Source organism: Antedon bifida, chromosome 9 (assembly GCF_963402885.1).
Source record: "Antedon bifida chromosome 9, ecAntBifi1.1, whole genome shotgun sequence".
In the NCBI taxonomy this organism is placed as follows: Eukaryota; Metazoa; Echinodermata; class Crinoidea; order Comatulida; family Antedonidae; genus Antedon; species Antedon bifida.
In genome coordinates, this window is record NC_136234.1 from 21475843 (window position 1) to 21496128 (window position 20286).

The 20286-nt window shown below is 32.1% G+C and overlaps 1 protein-coding gene across 6 annotated transcripts; it reads right to left on the reverse strand.

Moving 5' to 3' along the window:
- Positions 1-4462: 4462 nt before the first annotated feature.
- LOC144851432 (uncharacterized) lies at positions 4463-20254 on the reverse strand. 6 transcript variants are annotated; one of them, XM_078708892.1, is made up of 28 exons: positions 20193-20254; positions 18260-18591; positions 17889-18027; positions 17210-17541; positions 16973-17111; positions 16440-16771; positions 16067-16205; positions 15390-15721; positions 15151-15289; positions 14623-14966; positions 14254-14392; positions 13583-13917; positions 13346-13484; positions 12818-13161; positions 12517-12655; positions 11842-12176; positions 11607-11745; positions 11061-11392; positions 10688-10826; positions 10011-10345; positions 9774-9912; positions 9233-9564; positions 8861-8999; positions 8192-8526; positions 7960-8098; positions 6670-7349; positions 5430-5787; positions 4463-4937 (listed from the first exon to the last, which is right to left on the reverse strand). In XM_078708892.1, exons 1-28 carry the CDS (start codon positions 20251-20253, stop codon positions 4753-4755), a joined length of 6972 nt encoding a protein of 2323 aa, XP_078565018.1. In that variant the 5' UTR covers position 20254; the 3' UTR covers positions 4463-4752. The 6 variants fall into 6 exon arrangements, with proteins under 6 accessions (XP_078565018.1, XP_078565016.1, XP_078565020.1 ...); XM_078708890.1 differs by having other exon boundaries at positions 13583-13914; positions 15390-15724; XM_078708894.1 differs by having other exon boundaries at positions 11842-12173; positions 15390-15724.
- Between the last annotated feature and the right edge of the window lie 32 nt (positions 20255-20286).

The window sequence follows — 20286 nt, forward strand, 5'->3', positions numbered from 1 at the left end:
TGCGTTATCATCATCTTATAGAGTCATAGTAACCAGTTTTGTTAAAAAATAAAAAGATCGAAATTTGGTCATTTTTGGAAAATTTCCCTGTACTATAGTACAGGGATTTTTCAACAATTTCCAAAATATCGACTTTTTAAAATTCAAATATTATGCAATAATATTGCCATATATGCGCATATATTGCGTTATCATCATCTTATAGAGTCATAGTAACCAGTTTTGTTAAAAAATAAAAAGGTCGAAATTTTGTCATTTTTGGAAAATTTCCCTGTACTATAGTACAGGGATTTTTCAACAATTTCCAAAATATCGACTTTTTAAAATTCAAATATTATGCAATAATATTGCCATATATGCGCATATATTGCGTTATCATCATCTTATAGAGTCATAGTAACCAGTTTTGTCAAAAAATAAAAAGGTCGAAATTTTGTCATTTTTGGAAAATTTCCCTGTACTATAGTACAGGGATTTTTTCAAAAATTGCCAAAATATCGACTTTTTAAAATTCAATTATTATGCAATAATATTGCCATATATGCGCATATATTGCGTTATCATCATCTTATAGAGTCATAGTAACCAGTTTTGTCAAAAAATAAACAGATCGAAATTTGCTAATTTTTTGAAAATTTCCCTGTAGGCCTACAGGGATTTTTTCAAAATTTCCAAAATATCGACTTTTTAAAATTCAAATATTATGCAATAATATTGCCATATATGCGCATATATTGCGTTATCATCATCTTATAGACTCATAGTAACCAGTTTTGTTAAAAAATAAAAAGGTCGAAATTTTGTCATTTTTGGAAAATTTCCCTGTACTATAGTACAGGGATTTTTTCAAAAATTGCCAAAATATCGACTTTTTAAAATTCAATTATTATTCAATAATATTGCCATATATGCGCATATATTGCGTTATCATCATCTTATAGAGTCATAGTAACCAGTTTTGTTAAAAAATAAAAAGTTCGAAATTTGGTCATTTTTGGAAAATTTCCCTGTACTATAGTACAGGGATTTTTCAAAAATTGCCAAAATATCGACTTTTTAAAATTCAAATATTATGCAATAATATTGCCATATATGCGCATATATTGCGTTATCATCATCTTATAGAGTCATAGTAACCAGTTTTGTTAAAAAATAAAAAGGTCGAAATTTTGTCATTTTTGGAAAATTTCCCTGTACAGGGATTTTTCAACAATTTCCAAAATATCGACTTTTTAAAATTCAAATATTATGCAATAATATTGCCATATATGCGCATATATTGCGTTATCATCATCTTATAGACTCATAGTAACCAGTTTTGTTAAAAAATAAAAAGGTCGAAATTTTGTCATTTTTGGAAAATTTCCCTGTAGGCCTACAGGGATTTTTTCAAAATTTCCAAAATATCGACTTTTTAAAATTCAATTATTATGCAATAATATTGCCATATATGCGCATATATTGCGTTATCATCATCTTATAGAGTCATAGTAACCAGTTTTGTCAAAAAATAAACAGATCGAAATTTGCTAATTTTTTGAAAATTTCCCTGTAGGCCTACAGGGATTTTTTTCAAAATTTCCAAAATATCGACTTTTTAAAATTCAAATATTATGCAATAATATTGCCATATATGCGCATATATTGCGTTATCATCATCTTATAGACTCATAGTAACCAGTTTTGTTAAAAAATAAAAAGGTCGAAATTTTGTCATTTTTGGAAAATTTCCCTGTACTATAGTACAGGGATTTTTTCAAAAATTGCCAAAATATCGACTTTTTAAAATTCAATTATTATTCAATAATATTGCCATATATGCGCATATATTGCGTTATCATCATCTTATAGAGTCATAGTAACCAGTTTTGTTAAAAAATAAAAAGTTCGAAATTTGGTCATTTTTGGAAAATTTCCCTGTACTATAGTACAGGGATTTTTCAAAAATTGCCAAAATATCGACTTTTTAAAATTCAAATATTATGCAATAATATTGCCATATATGCGCATATATTGCGTTATCATCATCTTATAGAGTCATAGTAACCAGTTTTGTTAAAAAATAAAAAGGTCGAAATTTTGTCATTTTTGGAAAATTTCCCTGTACAGGGATTTTTCAACAATTTCCAAAATATCGACTTTTTAAAATTCAAATATTATGCAATAATATTGCCATATATGCGCATATATTGCGTTATCATCATCTTATAGACTCATAGTAACCAGTTTTGTTAAAAAATAAAAAGGTCGAAATTTTGTCATTTTTGGAAAATTTCCCTGTAGGCCTACAGGGATTTTTTCAAAATTTCCAAAATATCGACTTTTTAAAATTCAATTATTATGCAATAATATTGCCATATATGCGCATATATTGCGTTATCATCATCTTATAGAGTCATAGTAACCAGTTTTGTCAAAAAATAAACAGATCGAAATTTGCTAATTTTTTGAAAATTTCCCTGTACTATAGTACAGGGATTTTTTCAAAAATTGCCAAAATATCGTCTTTTTAAAATTCAATTATTATTCAATAATATTGCCATATATGCGCATATATTGCGTTATCATCATCTTATAGAGTCATAGTAACCAGTTTTGTTAAAAAATAAAAAGTTCGAAATTTGGTCATTTTTGGAAAATTTCCCTGTACTATAGTACAGGGATTTTTCAAAAATTGCCAAAATATCGACTTTTTAAAATTCAAATATTATGCAATAATATTGCCATATATGCGCATATATTGCGTTATCATCATCTTATAGAGTCATAGTAACCAGTTTTGTTAAAAAATAAAAAGGTCGAAATTTTGTCATTTTTGGAAAATTTCCCTGTACTATAGTACAGGGATTTTTCAACAATTTCCAAAATATCGACTTTTTAAAATTCAAATATTATGCAATAATATTGCCATATATGCGCATATATTGCGTTATCATCATCTTATAGACTCATAGTAACCAGTTTTGTTAAAAAATAAAAAGGTCGAAATTTTGTCATTTTTGGAAAATTTCCCTGTAGGCCTACAGGGATTTTTTCAAAATTTCCAAAATATCGACTTTTTAAAATTCAAATATTATGCAATAATATTGCCATATATGCGCATATATTGCGTTATCATCATCTTATAGACTCATAGTAACCAGTTTTGTTAAAAAATAAAAAGGTCGAAATTTTGTCATTTTTGGAAAATTTCCCTGTACTATAGTACAGGGATTTTTTCAAAAATTGCCAAAATATCGTCTTTTTAAAATTCAATTATTATTCAATAATATTGCCATATATGCGCATATATTGCGTTATCATCATCTTATAGAGTCATAGTAACCAGTTTTGTTAAAAAATAAAAATATCGAAATTTGGTCATATTTGGAAAATTTCCCTGTACTATAGTACAGGGATTTTTCAAAAATTGCCAAAATATCGACTTTTTAAAATTCAAATATTATGCAATAATATTGCCATATATGCGCATATATTGCGTTATCATCATCTTATAGAGTCATAGTAACCAGTTTTGTTAAAAAATAAAAAGGTCGAAATTTTGTCATTTTTGGAAAATTTCCCTGTACTATAGTACAGGGATTTTTCAAAAATTGCCAAAATATCGACTTTTTAAAATTCAAATATTATGCAATAATATTGCCATATATGCGCATATATTGCGTTATCATCATCTTATAGAGTCATAGTAACCAGTTTTGTTAAAAAATAAAAAGGTCGAAATTTTGTCATTTTTGGAAAATTTCCCTGTACTATAGTACAGGGATTTTTCAACAATTTCCAAAATATCGACTTTTTAAAATTCAAATATTATGCAATAATATTGCCATATATGCGCATATATTGCGTTATCATCATCTTATAGAGTCATAGTAACCAGTTTTGTCAAAAAATAAAAAGGTCGAAATTTTGTCATTTTTGGAAAATTTCCCTGTACTATAGTACAGGGATTTTTTCAAAAATTTCCAAAATATCGACTTTTTAAAATTCAAATATTATGCAATAATATTGCCATATATGCGCATATATTGCGTTATCATCATCTTATAGACTCATAGTAACCAGTTTTGTTAAAAAATAAAAAGGTCGAAATTTTGTCATTTTTGGAAAATTTTCCTGTAGGCCTACAGGGATTTTTTCAAAATTTGCCAAAATATCGACTTTTTAAAATTCAATTAGTATGCAATAATATTGCCATATACGCGCATATATTGTGTTATCAACATCTTATATAGTCATAGTAACCAGTTTTGTCAAAAAATAAAAAGGTCGAAATTTGGTCAATTTTTCAAAATTTTCCAAAATATCGACTTTTTAAAATTCAATTTTTGTGCAATAATATTGCCATATATGTGTATATATTGCGTTATCATCATAGAGTCATAGTAACCAGGTTTGTCAACAAATAAAAAGGTCGAAATTTGGTCATTTTTTGAAAAATTTAAGATGGAAGCTACGAATTTATACCGTTTATACATTACGTCATTCTACAGTATTAATATTAATCAAGCATAACGGAGACTAGCGTCATTGCAATACTTATTTATTTGAGGTTTCTGGTTAAAAACTACCATGGGCCTCGGTGTCTCTGAAATAGTATTCTAAGTTCCTAAAGGCCTAAAGTTACATTCAACTTCAAACAAATAATAAAGGGATATTATTACTAGCAACGATGTCTCGTGTATTAATAAACTACAAGCATTTACACAACTATAACTTGTTGCCTCAATTAAATGATATATAATGATTGTGTTACCCTGTTTGTATAGTATCTCTTATCCAATTGACATAGTTTTCAACCCGAGTGTAAACACCATAGAAACCAGGTTTGGCACAACCGTTGCCCCAGGATACAATTCCATGTACAAAATAAGCCAGGTCATAATTTCTAAACATCAAAGGCCCACCGCTATCACCTCTACATGCATCTTTGCCTCCTACATGAAGTAAAAAAGTATGATAATATTGTTACTGTTTTCTAACCTAACAACTGTTGATAACTTAGTGACAACAAATATAAAACATTGGTCAATAGTTTAGTTTTCAAATAAGCACGATTTTTTTTCATTCAGAGGTTGATTCTCTTTATGTTTAACATTTACTTGTATAACTTTAGCTCCCTTCTACATTTAAAACCAAACAAACCATTACAAATGGCATGGTAACGTAATGAGAATTGACCGAACAACACACACACACCCTACTGTATTCCTACAGTATCCAAGATTCTTAATAACTGGTTAGACTTATGCGTTAGCTGGGTTTTAGTTACACTAGCTGGGAGGAATGTATTCGTTTAAATCAGATGATAGTTTCTTTGCTTAGAGTTTCTATAAGTAAAGGCCTATTATCAGAATATAATTGGCCTGTACATTGTGTTTAAATAATATCTTATCTCTAATATTGTGTTTTAAATAAATTAATCTTACCATGTCTTTCTCCTGCACACACCATGTTTTCAGTGACTTCTGCCGGTGGTCGGAACGCATCATCACAAGTGTTTCTTGAGACAAGTGACACATATACCTCGCGTAAGTAATTCGAAGTGCTACGATACACGGATATTTCTCCCCAACCAATTACAACACCTTTCATTGATGGTGCATCAGCGTGGTCAACATTGGCTTTATTGTTATCCGTTGTGTTACTTTGTTCAGGTAGACAGATAGGACGTATTACACGGGAAAATTGAACTGATTGGTTTAGTTTGATAAGAGCTATGTCAGCATCAAATGGAGCGTTGACGTCGAATTTTGGATGCATTACACACTTTTCTGGATAATAAACCTTTAAAAAAATGCAAATAATATGATTGTTATATATATTGTAAAGGACCTTCTAACTTTTGTTTTGGGACAGATAAAGAATTCTCGATACTGTATCTGGATTATTTGTCAATATTTGGTAATACAACATCGCATGTGTTCCACATGTATCATCTAGTATCATATATCATAACATAACCCTTAACCTTACATGATACATACAATAAGATGCTGTATCATAATAGTACCAAATATTCATATGATATATTGTAGTATTTTGAGAATCGGATATGCTAGAATGGGTAAGTTGTTCAAAATTGCAGGCGCTAAATATGGAATAACCTATCAACTGAAATTAAGTATTCCCTAACAATTGCTTCATTAAAAAGCTAGATACAGATCTTATTATTTTTCAAAAACTACACATTTTTTCCTGATTTCTTTGTATTTATGACAGGACCATAATGCAAAACAGGTTTTCTTTTACCTGATTGTGTAATTCTGTATAAAGATGTTGTTAAATAAATAAATAGCTTATTTTGTGTATTCTGGAAGAACCAACACCTAATCCATTGTTAACATGTGTGTCTATGGGATGGTCTACAAAACATTGGATGGAACTGGGGTTCATAGTTTAAAGAAGCATTAGTGGTCGGAAATGACACGTACGACAAATTTTGTTATGTTAATAAGTAAATGTAATCGTTTTACCCAAAGACAATTTTTACCGAATACTCAGAAATTACTGCAAATTTGGCAATTTAAGATGGTGGGGTTGAATCTTATAACGTAAATAATCTTTTAGGCAATGGTAGGCCTATATCTATTATTTACAAGATTATTCATGGAGTTACATTATGCAATATTGTTGGTATTATGTCGTGGATGATTAACAATGGTATACCTCTAAGTCTTTATCTTCCTGGCTTGACAGTTCGTTAGACCCCAAAAAGATATCAACAGAAGAGGGTGGGAGCACACCTCTACCAAATGGTGCTGTAGTATCGTTTAGACAATGGGCGGCTGTCAGTATCCACTGGTCATTTATCAAAACTCCTCCACAGATTGATTCCACATAGTCCCACTTCGTTCTTCTGATTCTTAGTAAGGCTTGCCATGGCCATGATCCAGCAACGGCTCTTCTACCGCCATAAATACGACCTATTTGACGATCACCAAGTGGTCGAGGGTTAGGGGGGACATCAGCTTCACCACAAATCTGTTCACAGACTGGTTCATCGGGACGCCATACACCTTCAGTAGTACATACTCTACTACTTTCACTTTCTAAAGTCAGATCATAATAACTGTCACATTCATAATACACGGAATTTCCGAAAGTGAAGTTATTGTTACGACTTCTCCATGTACCGTGCGAAATTGACGTTGGTTTACTGCATTCGACAATTTGACATTCTGTTACTTCACCTGACCAGCTGCCATCGGCTCTACAAGACCTTGATCTTGATCCTGTCAGAACATAGCCTTCGTTGCATTTAAATGTAACCGTAGATGGATATGTAAAATCATCACCTATCAGTACTCCGTGACTGGGTGCTGTTATATCAATACACGATTTGTTGCCTGTGAATTGAAATTTGTGACGAATAATTTGTAAATCAAATGGTCGTATAATCTGAATTTACGGTTTTGTACACTGCAGTTTTTATAATAGTACACTGTACAAAAACGGTTTATTAACTTTCAGAAAACTACGCGAGAATGATGTCACGTAATTATATAGACATTTTTAAATTCAATTTATGAGTAATACATAATTCACGGTCTGATAATAAACCAACAGAATGATAACATTGCCTATAGTAATAATAATAATGATACTATAAACGAATGCTATAACAGTGAATAAATTCCATATTTAGATCTCAGCTCGTCTGCATATTATTTACCCACAGTTTAAAGTTTACTAGGATTAACAGTATTGTAATAGAAGGTTAAAATCTAACTCCAGGATACTTTTATGTAAAAACGGAGTAAGATTGAAAGGAATCATATTTCTATTACAAAATATAATACGTTATATACATTATCTGAATGTAAATGAGTAAATGTGGACAGGGGTGTAATCTACCTAATCAGCAACGATCTAACTAATACGTTTCAGTTAATGTATTTATTTTTTTCTCTATGTTAAATCAATGTATTCAAATTTTTAATCATAATGTTTGTTTACCTGGGCAGCCAAGAATTTCAAACCTCATACTAATGTGGTTGTTCCAAGTCATTGGATGGATTCTAATAAATCGTGCATGTATTTCAAATGCAAATACATTGGTAACTTGTGTATCTTTATCTGTATTGCCAACAAACACCTACAAATAAATAACAATATCCAATAAAATGCTACTAACCACACCAATCATCTTAACCGTATTCTTGATTTGTAAACTATCTGTCTTACTTACCGTTGATGTTCCAACAGTGGTCATAATTGTCTGCCAGTTAGAACCGTCCATGCCATACAAGACTTCATATGACTTAACCCATTGATCATAATTTCCATTACGTCCTTGAGTAACTACACCAGTCACTACTTTCACTTCATTAAGATCAACTTGAATCCACTGATTACGATCATTGGTTTTGGCTGCCCATGCACCAATTCCATCACTATTAGGTTCAATATTCAATCTACCACGACGAGCACCGTGTTGTGCATTGTATTCACTTGAAGCACGGATGTTTTCCGATTGAATTTCTGATGATTCTATGCCAAGTTTTGAACCAGTGCAAGAAACTGCTGAAAAGATCAATGATAATATGCAATAAAAAGAAAGAAACACTTAGTTACAATGCCTGCATAATTCAGGTTCCCTTGTCAATGTCCATACAGTTTTTTCTGGAAAATTTTGAGAAGCTCTTATACATTTCCTAGGTATTGCTCTATTTTGATATAGTTATACACCTACAAGTTTGTAAGGAAAAGAATACATTCGTTTAGAAAATGAATTTGATTAACTCAAATTCATACATTTTATGATGTAAACATACACATCTACTATTCGTTGCAAATAACATAATAATGTAAAGTACTGCATAAATTTGTGTAGTTTAAAAATATCACTAAAATATACCTGAACAACCAAGAACTTCAGATCTTAAACTAATGTGATTATTCCAAGCTGTTGGGTGAATACGAATGTAACGAGCAATCACTGGTTTTGGAAACAGATTGGTAACTTGAGAATCAGGATTTGTGTTTCCAACAAATTCCTGAAATTAAAAAAAATATTACAGAAGTAGTTTATACATTTATACTAAATTAAAATAACAAAAAAATGTTAATGGAAAAACACTGTTGTTAATTAGCCTAGGTATCATTTTAGCTTTTGGAAGCTATTCTCGATAGGAAAACTGCACCATATATAAACTAATTCCATACAAAATGATGCCAAATTTAAATAATTTGGTGACATACAGTAGGGCCGTTAAAAAGAGCAACTCACCATAGCAGTATCATTGGCTTCAACAATGTCTTCAAAGTTGATTCCATCGATACTGTACAACACTTCAAAGGCTGTAACCCATTGGTCATATCCACCTCCATTACGTCCTTGTGTAATCACTCCAGTCACCCTTTTTAGAGCACCAATGTCAGCTTGTATCCATTGGTTTTGGTTATTTGATTGTGCAGCCCAAGCACCAATATTACCGTTCCTTGGAGTCATATTAAGTCTTCCATATGCGGGTCCGTGTTGTGCATTCCATTCCGTTGATGATGTAAGTGTAATTGTTCCGTCTTCTACTCCCAAAGGATCCGTACAGAACTTTGTTTTAGCTAATAATTGTAGTAAAATAGAAATGCATGTTTTCTTAAACATTAATAATAGCAATATTCACATATTATAGTTAACTGTAAAGTTCTTTAACATAAAAGAGTTTAAATATTCACATAAACATTTTCCAAAGTGATTTGCCTGTAAAATCGAGGTTTGTCAAAAAAATGATTTATGTATTTATAGTCATAATGTGTTACAATTTATTTACCTGGGCAGCCAAGAATTTCAAACCTCATGCTAATGTGGTTGTTCCAAGTGATTGGATGGATTCTAATAAATCGTGCATGTATTTCAAATGGAAATACATTGGTAACTTGTGTATCTTTATCTGTATTGCCAACAAACACCTACAAATAAACAACAATATCCAATGCAAGAAAATGCTACTAATCATACAAATCATCTTAAGCGCATTCTCCTTTTGTAAACTATCTGTCTTACTTACCGTCGATGTTCCAACAGTGGTCATAATTGTCTGCCAGTTAGAACCGTCCATGCCATACAAGACTTCATATGACTTAACCCATTGATCATAATTTCCATTACGTCCTTGAGTAACTACACCAGTCACTACTTTCACTTCATTAAGATCAACTTCAATCCACTGATTACGATCATTGGTTTTGGCTGCCCATGCACCAATTCCATCACTATTAGGTTCAATATTCAATCTACCACGACGAGCACCGTGTTGTGCATTGTATTCACTTGAAGCACGGATGTTTTCCGATGGAATTTCTGATGATTCTATGCCAAGTTTTGAACCAGTGCAAGAAACTGCTGAAAAGATCAATGATAATATGCAATAAAAAGAAAGAAACACTTAGTTAGACCATGCCTGCATAATTCAGGTTCCCTTTTTAATGTCCATACAGTTTTTTCTCGAAAATTTTGAGAAGCTCTTATACATTTCCTAGGTATTGCTCTATTTTGATATAGTTATACACCTACAAGTTTGTGAGGAAAAGAATACATTCGTTTAGAAAATGAATTTGATTAACTCAAATTCATACATTTTATGATGTAAAACATACAATACACATCTACTATTCGTTGCAAATAACATAATAATGTAAAGTACTGCATAAATTGGTGTAGTTTAAAAATATCACTAAAATATACCTGAACAACCAAGAACTTCAAATCTTAAACTAATGTGATTATTCCAAGCTGTTGGGTGAATACGAATGTAACGAGCAATCACTGGTTTTGGAAACAGATTGGTAACTTGAGAATCAGGATTTGTGTTTCCAACAAATTCCTGAAATTAAAAAAAATATTACAGAAGTAGTTTATACATTTATACAAAATTAAAATAACAAAAAAATGTTAATGGAAAAACACTGTTGTTAATTAGCCTAGGTATCATTTTAGCTTTTGGAAGCTATTCTCGATAGGAAAACTGCACCATATATAAAATAATTCCATACAAAATGATGCCCAATTTTGAATAATTTGGTGACATACAGTAGGGCCGTTAAAAAGAGCAACTCACCATAGCAGTATCATTGGCTTCAACAATGTCTTCAAAGTTGATTCCATCGATACTGTACAACACTTCAAAGGCTGTAACCCATTGGTCATATCCACCTCCATTACGTCCTTGTGTAATCACTCCAGTCACCCTTTTTAGAGCACCAATGTCAGCTTGTATCCATTGGTTTTGGTTATTTGATTGTGCAGCCCAAGCACCAATATTACCGTTCCTTGGAGTCATATTAAGTCTTCCATATGCAGGTCCGTGTTGTGCATTCCATTCCGTTGATGATGTAAGTGTAATTGTTCCGTCTTCTACTCCCAAATGATCCGTACAGAACTTTGTTTTAGCTAATAATTGTACCATAGTAAAATAGAAATGCATGTTTTCTTAAACATTAATAATAGCAATATTCACATATTATAGTTAACTGTAAAAGTCTTTAACATAAAAGAGTTTAAATATTCACATAAACATTTTTCAAAGTGATTTACCTGTAAAATCGAGGTTTGTCAAAAAAATAATTTATGTATTTATAGTCATGATGTGTTACAATTTATTTACCTGGGCAGCCAAGAATTTCAAACCTCATGCTAATGTGGTTGTTCCAAGTGATTGGATGGATTCTAATAAATCGTGCATGTATTTCAAATGGAAATACATTGGTAAATTGTGTATCTTTATCTGTATTGCCAACAAACACCTACAAGTAAATAACAATATCCAATAAAATGCTACTAACCACACCAATAATCTTAAGAAGCGTATTCTTGATTTGTAAACTATCTGTCTTACTTACCGTTGATGTTCCAACAGTGGTCATAATTGTCTGCCAGTTAGAACCGTCCATGCCATACAAGACTTCATATGACTTAACCCATTGATCATAATTTCCATTACGTCCTTGGGTAACTACACCAGTCACTACTTTCACTTCATTAAGATCAACTTGAATCCACTGATTACGATCATTGGTTTTGGCTGCCCATGCACCAATTCCATCACTATTAGGTTCAATATTCAATCTACCACGACGAGCACCGTGTTGTGCATTGTATTCACTTGAAGCACGGATGTTTTCCGATGGAATTTCTGATGATTCTATGCCAAGTTTTGAACCAGTGCAAGTCACTGCTGAAAAGATCAATGTGAATATGCAATAAAAAGAAAGAAGCACTTAGTTATACCATACAACAACATAATTTCAGTTTCCTTTTCAATGTCCATACATTTTATTCTGGAAATATTTTGATAAGCTCTTATACATTTCCTATGTATTGCTCAATTTTTATATAGATATACACCTACAAGTTTGTGAGGAAGAGAATACAATCGTTTTAAAAAATGAATTTGATTAACTCAAATTCATACATTTTATGATGTAAACATACACATCTACTATTCGTTGCAAATAACATAATAATGTAAAGTACTGCATAAATTGGTGTAGTTTAAAAATATCACTAAAATATACCTGAACAACCAAGAACTTCAAATCTTAAACTAATGTGATTATTCCAAGCTGTTGGGTGAATACGAATGTAACGAGCAATCACTGGTTTTGGAAACAGATTGGTAACTTGAGAATCAGGATTTGTGTTTCCAACAAATTCCTGAAATTTAAAAAATATTACAGAATTAGGTATCATTTTAGCTTTTGGAAGCTACTCTCGATAGGAAAACTGCACCATATATAAACTAATTCCATACAAAATAATGTCAAATTTTGAATAATTTTATGACATACAGTAGGGCCGTTAAAAAGAGCAACTCACCATAGCAGTATCATTGGCTTCAACAATGTCTTCAAAGTTGTTTCCATCGACACTGTACAACACTTCGAAAGCTGTAACCCATTGGTCATATCCACCTCCATTACGTCCTTGTGTAATCACTCCAGTCACCCTTTTTAGAGCACCAATGTCAGCTTGTATCCATTGGTTTTGGTTATTTGATTGTGCAGCCCAAGCACCAATATTACCGTTCCTTGGAGTCATACTAAGTCTTCCATATGCAGGTCCGTGTTGTGCATTCCATTCTGTTGATGATGTAAGTGTAATTGTTCCGTCTTCTACTCCCAACGGATTCGTACAGAAATTTGTTTTAGCTAATAATTGTACTATAGTAAAATATAAACGCAAGTTATCATAACTAATACTAACAGCAATATTTACATAGTTAACTGTAAAGAGTTTAAATATTCACATAAACATTTCCTGAGAGATTTACCTGTAAAATCGAGGTTTGTCACAAAAATGATTTATGTATTTATAGTCATAATGTGTTACAATTGGTTTATTTACCTGGGCAGCCAAGAATTTCAAACCTCATACTAATGTGGTTGTTCCAAGTCATTGGATGGATTCTAATAAATCGTGCATGTATTTCAAATAGAAATAGATTGGTAACTTGTGTATCTTTATCTGTATTGCCAACAAACACCTACAAATAAACAACAATATCCAATACAAGAAAATGCTACTAATCATACAAATCATCTTAAGCGCATTCTCCTTTTGTAAACTATCTGTCTTACTTACCGTCGATGTTCCAACAGTGGTCATAATTGTCTGCCAGTTAGAACCGTCCATGCCATACAAGACTTCATATGACTTAACCCATTGATCATAATTTCCATTACGTCCTTGAGTAACTACACCAGTCACTACTTTCACTTCATTAAGATCAACTTGAATCCACTGATTACGATCATTGGTTTTGGCTGCCCATGCACCAATTCCATCACTATTAGGTTCAATATTCAATCTACCACGACGAGCACCGTGTTGTGCATTGTATTCACTTGAAGCACGGATGTTTTCCGATGGAATTTCTGATGATTCTATGCCAAGTTTTGAACCAGTGCAAGAAACTGCTGAAAAGATCAATGATAATATGCAATAAAAAGAAAGAAACACTTAGTTAGACCATGCCTGCATAATTCAGGTTCCCTTTTCAATGTCCATACAGTTTTTTCTGGAAAATTTTGAGAAGCTCTTATACATTTCCTAGGTATTGCTCTATTTTGATATAGTTATACACCTACAAGTTTGTGAGCAAGAGAATACATTCGTTTAGAAAATGAATTTGATTAACTCAAATTCATACATTTTATGATGTAAACATACACATCTACTATTAGTTGCAAATAACATAATAATGTAAAGTACTGCATAAATTTGTGTAGTTTAAAAATATCACTAAAATATACCTGAACAACCAAGAACTTCAAATCTTAAACTAATGTGATTATTCCAAGCTGTTGGGTGAATACGAATGTAACGAGCAATCACTGGTTTTGGAAACAGATTGGTAACTTGAGAATCAGGATTTGTGTTTCCAACAAATTCCTGAAATTAAAAAAAATATTACAGAAGTAGTTTATACATTTATACTAAAAATAACAAAAAAATGTTAATGTAAAAACACTGTTGTTAATTAGCCTAGGTATCATTTTAGCTTTTGGAAGCTATTCTCGATAGGAAAACTGCACCATATATAAACTAATTCCATACAAAATAATGTCAAATTTTGAATAATTTTGTGACATACAGTAGGGCCGTTAAAAAGAGCAACTCACCATAGCAGTATCATTGGCTTCAACAATGTCTTCAAAGTTGTTTCCATCGACACTGTACAATACTTCGAAAGCTGTAACCCATTGGTCATATCCACCTCCATTACGTCCTTGTGTAATCACTCCAGTCACCCTTTTTAGAGCACCAATATCAGCTTGTATCCATTGGTTTTGGTTATTTGATTGTGCAGCCCAAGCACCAATATTACCGTTCCTTGGAGTCATATTAAGTCTTCCATATGCAGGTCCGTGTTGTGCATTCCATTCTGTTGATGATGTAAGTGTAATTGTTCCGTCTTCTACTCCCAACGGATTCGTACAGAACTTTGTTTTAGCTAATAATTGTACTATAGTAAAATATAAATGCAAGTTATCATAACTAATACTAACAGCAATATTTACATAGTTAACTGTAAAGAGTTTAAATATTCACATAAACATTTCCTGAGAGATTTACCTGTAAAATCGAGGTTTGTCACAAAAATGATTTATGTATTTATAGTCAAAATGTGTTACAATGGTTTTATTTACCTGGGCAGCCAAGAATTTCAAACCTCATACTAATGTGGTTGTTCCAAGTCATTGGATGGATTCTAATAAATCGTGCATGTATTTCAAATGGAAATAGATTGGTAACTTGTGTATCTTTATCTGTATTGCTAACAAACACCTATACAAATAAACAACAATATCCAATACAAGAAAATGCTACTAATCACACAAATCATCTTAAGCGCATTCTTCATTTGTAAACTATCTGTCTTACTTACCGTCGATGTTCCAACAGTGGTCATAATTGTCTGCCAGTTAGAACCGTCCATGCCATACAAGACTTCATATGACTTAACCCATTGATCATAATTTCCATTACGTCCTTGAGTAACTACACCAGTCACTACTTTCACTTCATTAAGATCAACTTGAATCCACTGATTACGATCATTGGTTTTGGCTGCCCATGCACCAATTCCATCACTATTAGGTTCAATATTCAATCTACCACGACGAGCACCGTGTTGTGCATTGTATTCACTTGAAGCACGGATGTTTTCCGATGGAATTTCTGATGATTCTATGCCAAGTTTTGAACCAGTGCAAGAAACTGCTGAAAAGATCAATGATAATATGCAATAAAAAGAAAGAAACACTTAGTTAGACCATGCCTGCATAATTCAGGTTCCCTTTTCAATGTCCATACAGTTTTTTCTCGAAAATTTTGAGAAGCTCTTATACATTTCCTAGGTATTGCTCTATTTTGATATAGTTATACACCTACAAGTTTGTGAGGAAAAGAATACATTCGTTTAGAAAATGAATTTGATTAACTCAAATTCATACATTTTATGATGTAAAACATACAATACACATCTACTATTCGTTGCAAATAACATAATAATGTAAAGTACTGCATAAATTGGTGTAGTTTAAAAATATCACTAAAATATACCTGAACAACCAAGAACTTCAAATCTTAAACTAATGTGATTATTCCAAGCTGTTGGGTGAATACGAATGTAACGAGCAATCACTGGTTTTGGAAACAGATTGGTAACTTGAGAATCAGGATTTGTGTTTCCAACAAATTCCTGAAATTAAAAAAAATATTACAGAAGTAGTTTATACATTTATACAAAATTAAAATAACAAAAAAATGTTAATGGAAAAACACTGCTGTTAATTAGCCTAGGTATCATTTTAGCTTTTGGAAGCTATTCTCGATAGGAAAACTGCACCATATATAAAATAATTCCATACAAAATGATGCCCAATTTTGAATAATTTGGTGACATACAGTAGGGCCGTTAAAAAGAGCAACTCACCATAGCAGTATCATTGGCTTCAACAATGTCTTCAAAGTTGTTTCCATCGATACTGTACAACACTTCAAAGGCTGTAACCCATTGGTCATATCCACCTCCATTACGTCCTTGTGTAATCACTCCAGTCACCCTTTTTAGAGCACCAATATCAGCTTGTATCCATTGGTTTTGGTTATTTGATTGTGCAGCCCAAGCACCAATATTACCGTTCCTTGGAGTCATATTAAGTCTTCCATATGCAGGTCCGTGTTGCGCATTCCATTCTGTTGATGATGTAAGTGTAATTGTTCCGTCTTCTACTCCCAAAGGATCCGTACAGAACTTTGTTTTGGCTAATAATTGTACCATAGTAAAAAAAATAAAAATGCATGTTATTATTAATAATAGCAATATTCACATAGTTAACTGTAAAGGTCTTAAACATAAAACGATTATAATAAAATATTCACATATATTTACCTGTAAAATCGAAGTTTGTCACAAAAATGATTTATGTATTTATAGTTAAAATGTGTTACAATGGTTTTATTTACCTGGGCAGCCAAGAATTTCAAACCTCATACTAATGTGGTTGTTCCAAGTCATTGGATGGATTCTAATAAATCGTGCATGTATTTCAAATGGAAATAGATTGGTAACTTGTGTATCTTTATCTGTATTGCCAACAAACACCTACAAATAAACAACAATATCCAATACAAGAAAATGCTACTAATCATACAAATCATCTTAAGCGCATTCTCCATTTGTAAACTATCTGTCTTACTTACCGTCGATGTTTCAACAGTGGTCATAATTGTCTGCCAGTTAGAACCGTCCATGCCATACAAGACTTCATATGACTTAACCCATTGATCATAATTTCCATTACGTCCTTGAGTAACTACACCAGTCACTACTTTCACTTCATTAAGATCAACTTGAATCCACTGATTACGATCATTGGTTTTGGCTGCCCATGCACCAATTCCATCACTATTAGGTTCAATATTCAATCTACCACGACGAGCACCGTGTTGTGCATTGTATTCACTTGAAGCACGGATGTTTTCCGATGGAATTTCTGATGATTCTATGCCAAGTTTTGAACCAGTGCAAGTCACTGCTGAAAAGATCAATGTGAATATGCAATAAAATGAAAGAAACACTTAGTTATACCATACAACAACATAATTTCAGTTTCCTTTTCAATGTCCATACATTTTATTCTGGAAATATTTTGATAAGCTCTTATACATTTCCTATGTATTGCTCTATTTTTATATAGATATACACCTACAAGTTTGTGCGGAAGAGAATACATTCGTTTAGAAAATGAATTTGATTAACTCTAATTCATACATTTTATGATGTAAACATACTGTACACATCTATTATTCATTGCAAATAACATAATAATGTAAAGTACTGCATAAATTGGTGTAGTTTAAAAATATCACTAAAATATACCTGAACAACCAAGAATTTCAAATCTTAAACTAATGTGATTATTCCAAGCTGTTGGGTGAATACGAATGTAACGAGCAATCACTGGTTTTGGAAACAGATTGGTAACTTGAGAATCAGGATTTGTGTTTCCAACAAATTCCTGAAATTTAAAAAATATTACAGAATTAGTTTATACATTTATACATAATTAAATTTTTTTTTTAAATGTTAATGAAAAAATTGTTGTTAATTAGCCTCGGTACCATTTATTCTTTTGGAAGCTACTCTCGATAGGAAAACTGCACCATATATAAACTAATTCCATACAAAATAATGCCAAATTTTGAATAATTTTGTGACATACAGTAGGGCCGTTAAAAAGAGCAACTTACCATAGCAGTATCATTGGCTTCAACAATGTCTTCAAAGTTGTTTCCATCGATACTGTACAACACTTCAAAAGCTGTAACCCATTGGTCATATCCACCTCCATTACGTCCTTGTGTAATCACTCCAGTCACCCTTTTTAGAGCACCAATGTCAGCTTGTATCCATTGGTTTTGGTTATTTGATTGTGCAGCCCAAGCACCAATATTACCGTTCCTTGGAGTCATATTAAGTCTTCCATATGCAGGTCCGTGTTGTGCATTCCATTCTGTTGATGATGTAAGTGTAATTGTTCCATCTTCTACTCCCAAAGGATCCGTACAGAACTCTGTGTCAGCTAATTATTAATAATTGTATCATAGTAAAATCGAAATTAATGTATCATACAATTGATAAGATTTGAAGGAAGTTTTGGATTTTTAAAAGAGTGGACGAATTAATAACAGTTCAAACATTATGTGGCAGTTTTTGATTTTGCATATGGACTAAAATACAATAGATTACTGGTGGTAACATTAGGTGTGCATTCAATCTAAGATCTCTAAGTTATATCATGGAGAAATAAGTTACGGTAAGAAAATCAAAATTTAAATTATATTTTATAGGCCTATTAACGGTTGCATAATCCTGCTATAACTTATTTGACAATTACGTGACAATTAGATTAGACAATAATTAGAGAAGGTAAGGATGGTGGAACTTAACATAATTACTTTAACATACAGTAAAAAGATTAAAAATTGGAAAAATTTAATTTCTTTTTGATAACTGTTTGAACACTAAGGCATCATGGATTAATCCATGAACGCAATGACGTAGCCGCAACGAAAGTGTGTTGACCAAAGACAAGCGTTTGTGATTGGTCAAATCATTAGCTATTTAGTGGCTTGTAGCGTTATAATTAATGTTATCCAAGCTATGACGTTTGAAATGTATGTGAGTGTGGGGACGGGAAATAACTTGTGATTTGCAGCTTAACTGGGCGGCACATACAATAATTTTCTTCTCTCCCCCAGGGTCCCTTCGTGCCGAGTGCTACCACCAAACGGAATGAATGGACCAGAACACCATGGTAACCCTCTGCTCTTCCGAATATAGTTAGGCCTACAACATTCAATGGACGGGCTATAACGGTGAGGTAAACAATATATGGCCAATAGATTCTGACATATCCTGAAATTAAATTCAAACTTAAGGTGCCGACGGAAAATAACTGTATCTCTACAAACTTGTACGACGTACATTACATGTCAAGTAGCCTAATGATCCTTACTTCCTCTACGTGATTTCCAGTAAATGGTTATTATGTATTATAATGACCCTTACTGGAAACCACGTAGAGGAAATAAGGATCAAGTAGCGGTTTGTGGAAGAATGGTGTCAAGTTTCTCGGTCTTCTCTGTGTTTTGTTGCAGCAAAAGTTTTATCAAAGCATGGAGGTATGCAATGCCTCCATTACCAAACCTAATATAATCCAAAGCCTACATTTGATCGACGAATCGACCGATTGAGTAATAATATATATTGTCTATTATTTCATGGAGGTAAACCAAATGTTCTAATAGGAGCAAAACTCAATACACTTCTATGCTAACTATACATTATTACTACAGTTGTAAAATGGAGAAAACTTTATGCGTATAGGCTATTTTTTATATTATTTATATGTTTGTGTTATGATTGAGAAAAATACATTAAACAAAAATTACGAATGCCATATATTATAATATTTTGTGGAAGTGGCCTCTACAATTAATATATTTGTTATATAGCCCGGTTAGTTTTGATGTAGGCCTACAGCTAAGAACTATAACTTATCCGACGTTCGAAAGATCTCTATAACTATTGGCCTATCTTAAAATAGCAAATGCCAAACAAGACATCGAACAACGCATGGCATTGACATAGGCATAAATAATTTGGAAAATTGTAACTTACCTATACTCATACCCATTATTAAAGGCATAATTAGCAGAAGAAAACAACCGAACCCCGCCATTCTGTCGAAGATACGGAAATACTCCTATCCTTT

Excerpts from the sequence above, each read along its gene's own strand:
- LOC144851432 (XM_078708888.1), bottom strand. The coding sequence starts at position 20,253 with ATGGCGGGGTTCGGTTGTTTTCTTCTGCTAATTATGCCTTTAATAATG. Across the intron at positions 18,592-20,192 it reads AATAATGGGTATGAGTATAG|CTGACACAGAGTTCTGTACG; the intron begins GTAAGTTACAAT and ends ATTAATAATTAG. Across the intron at positions 9,000-9,232 it reads AAGCCAATGATACTGCTATG|GAATTTGTTGGAAACACAAA; the intron begins GTGAGTTGCTCT and ends TTTTAATTTCAG.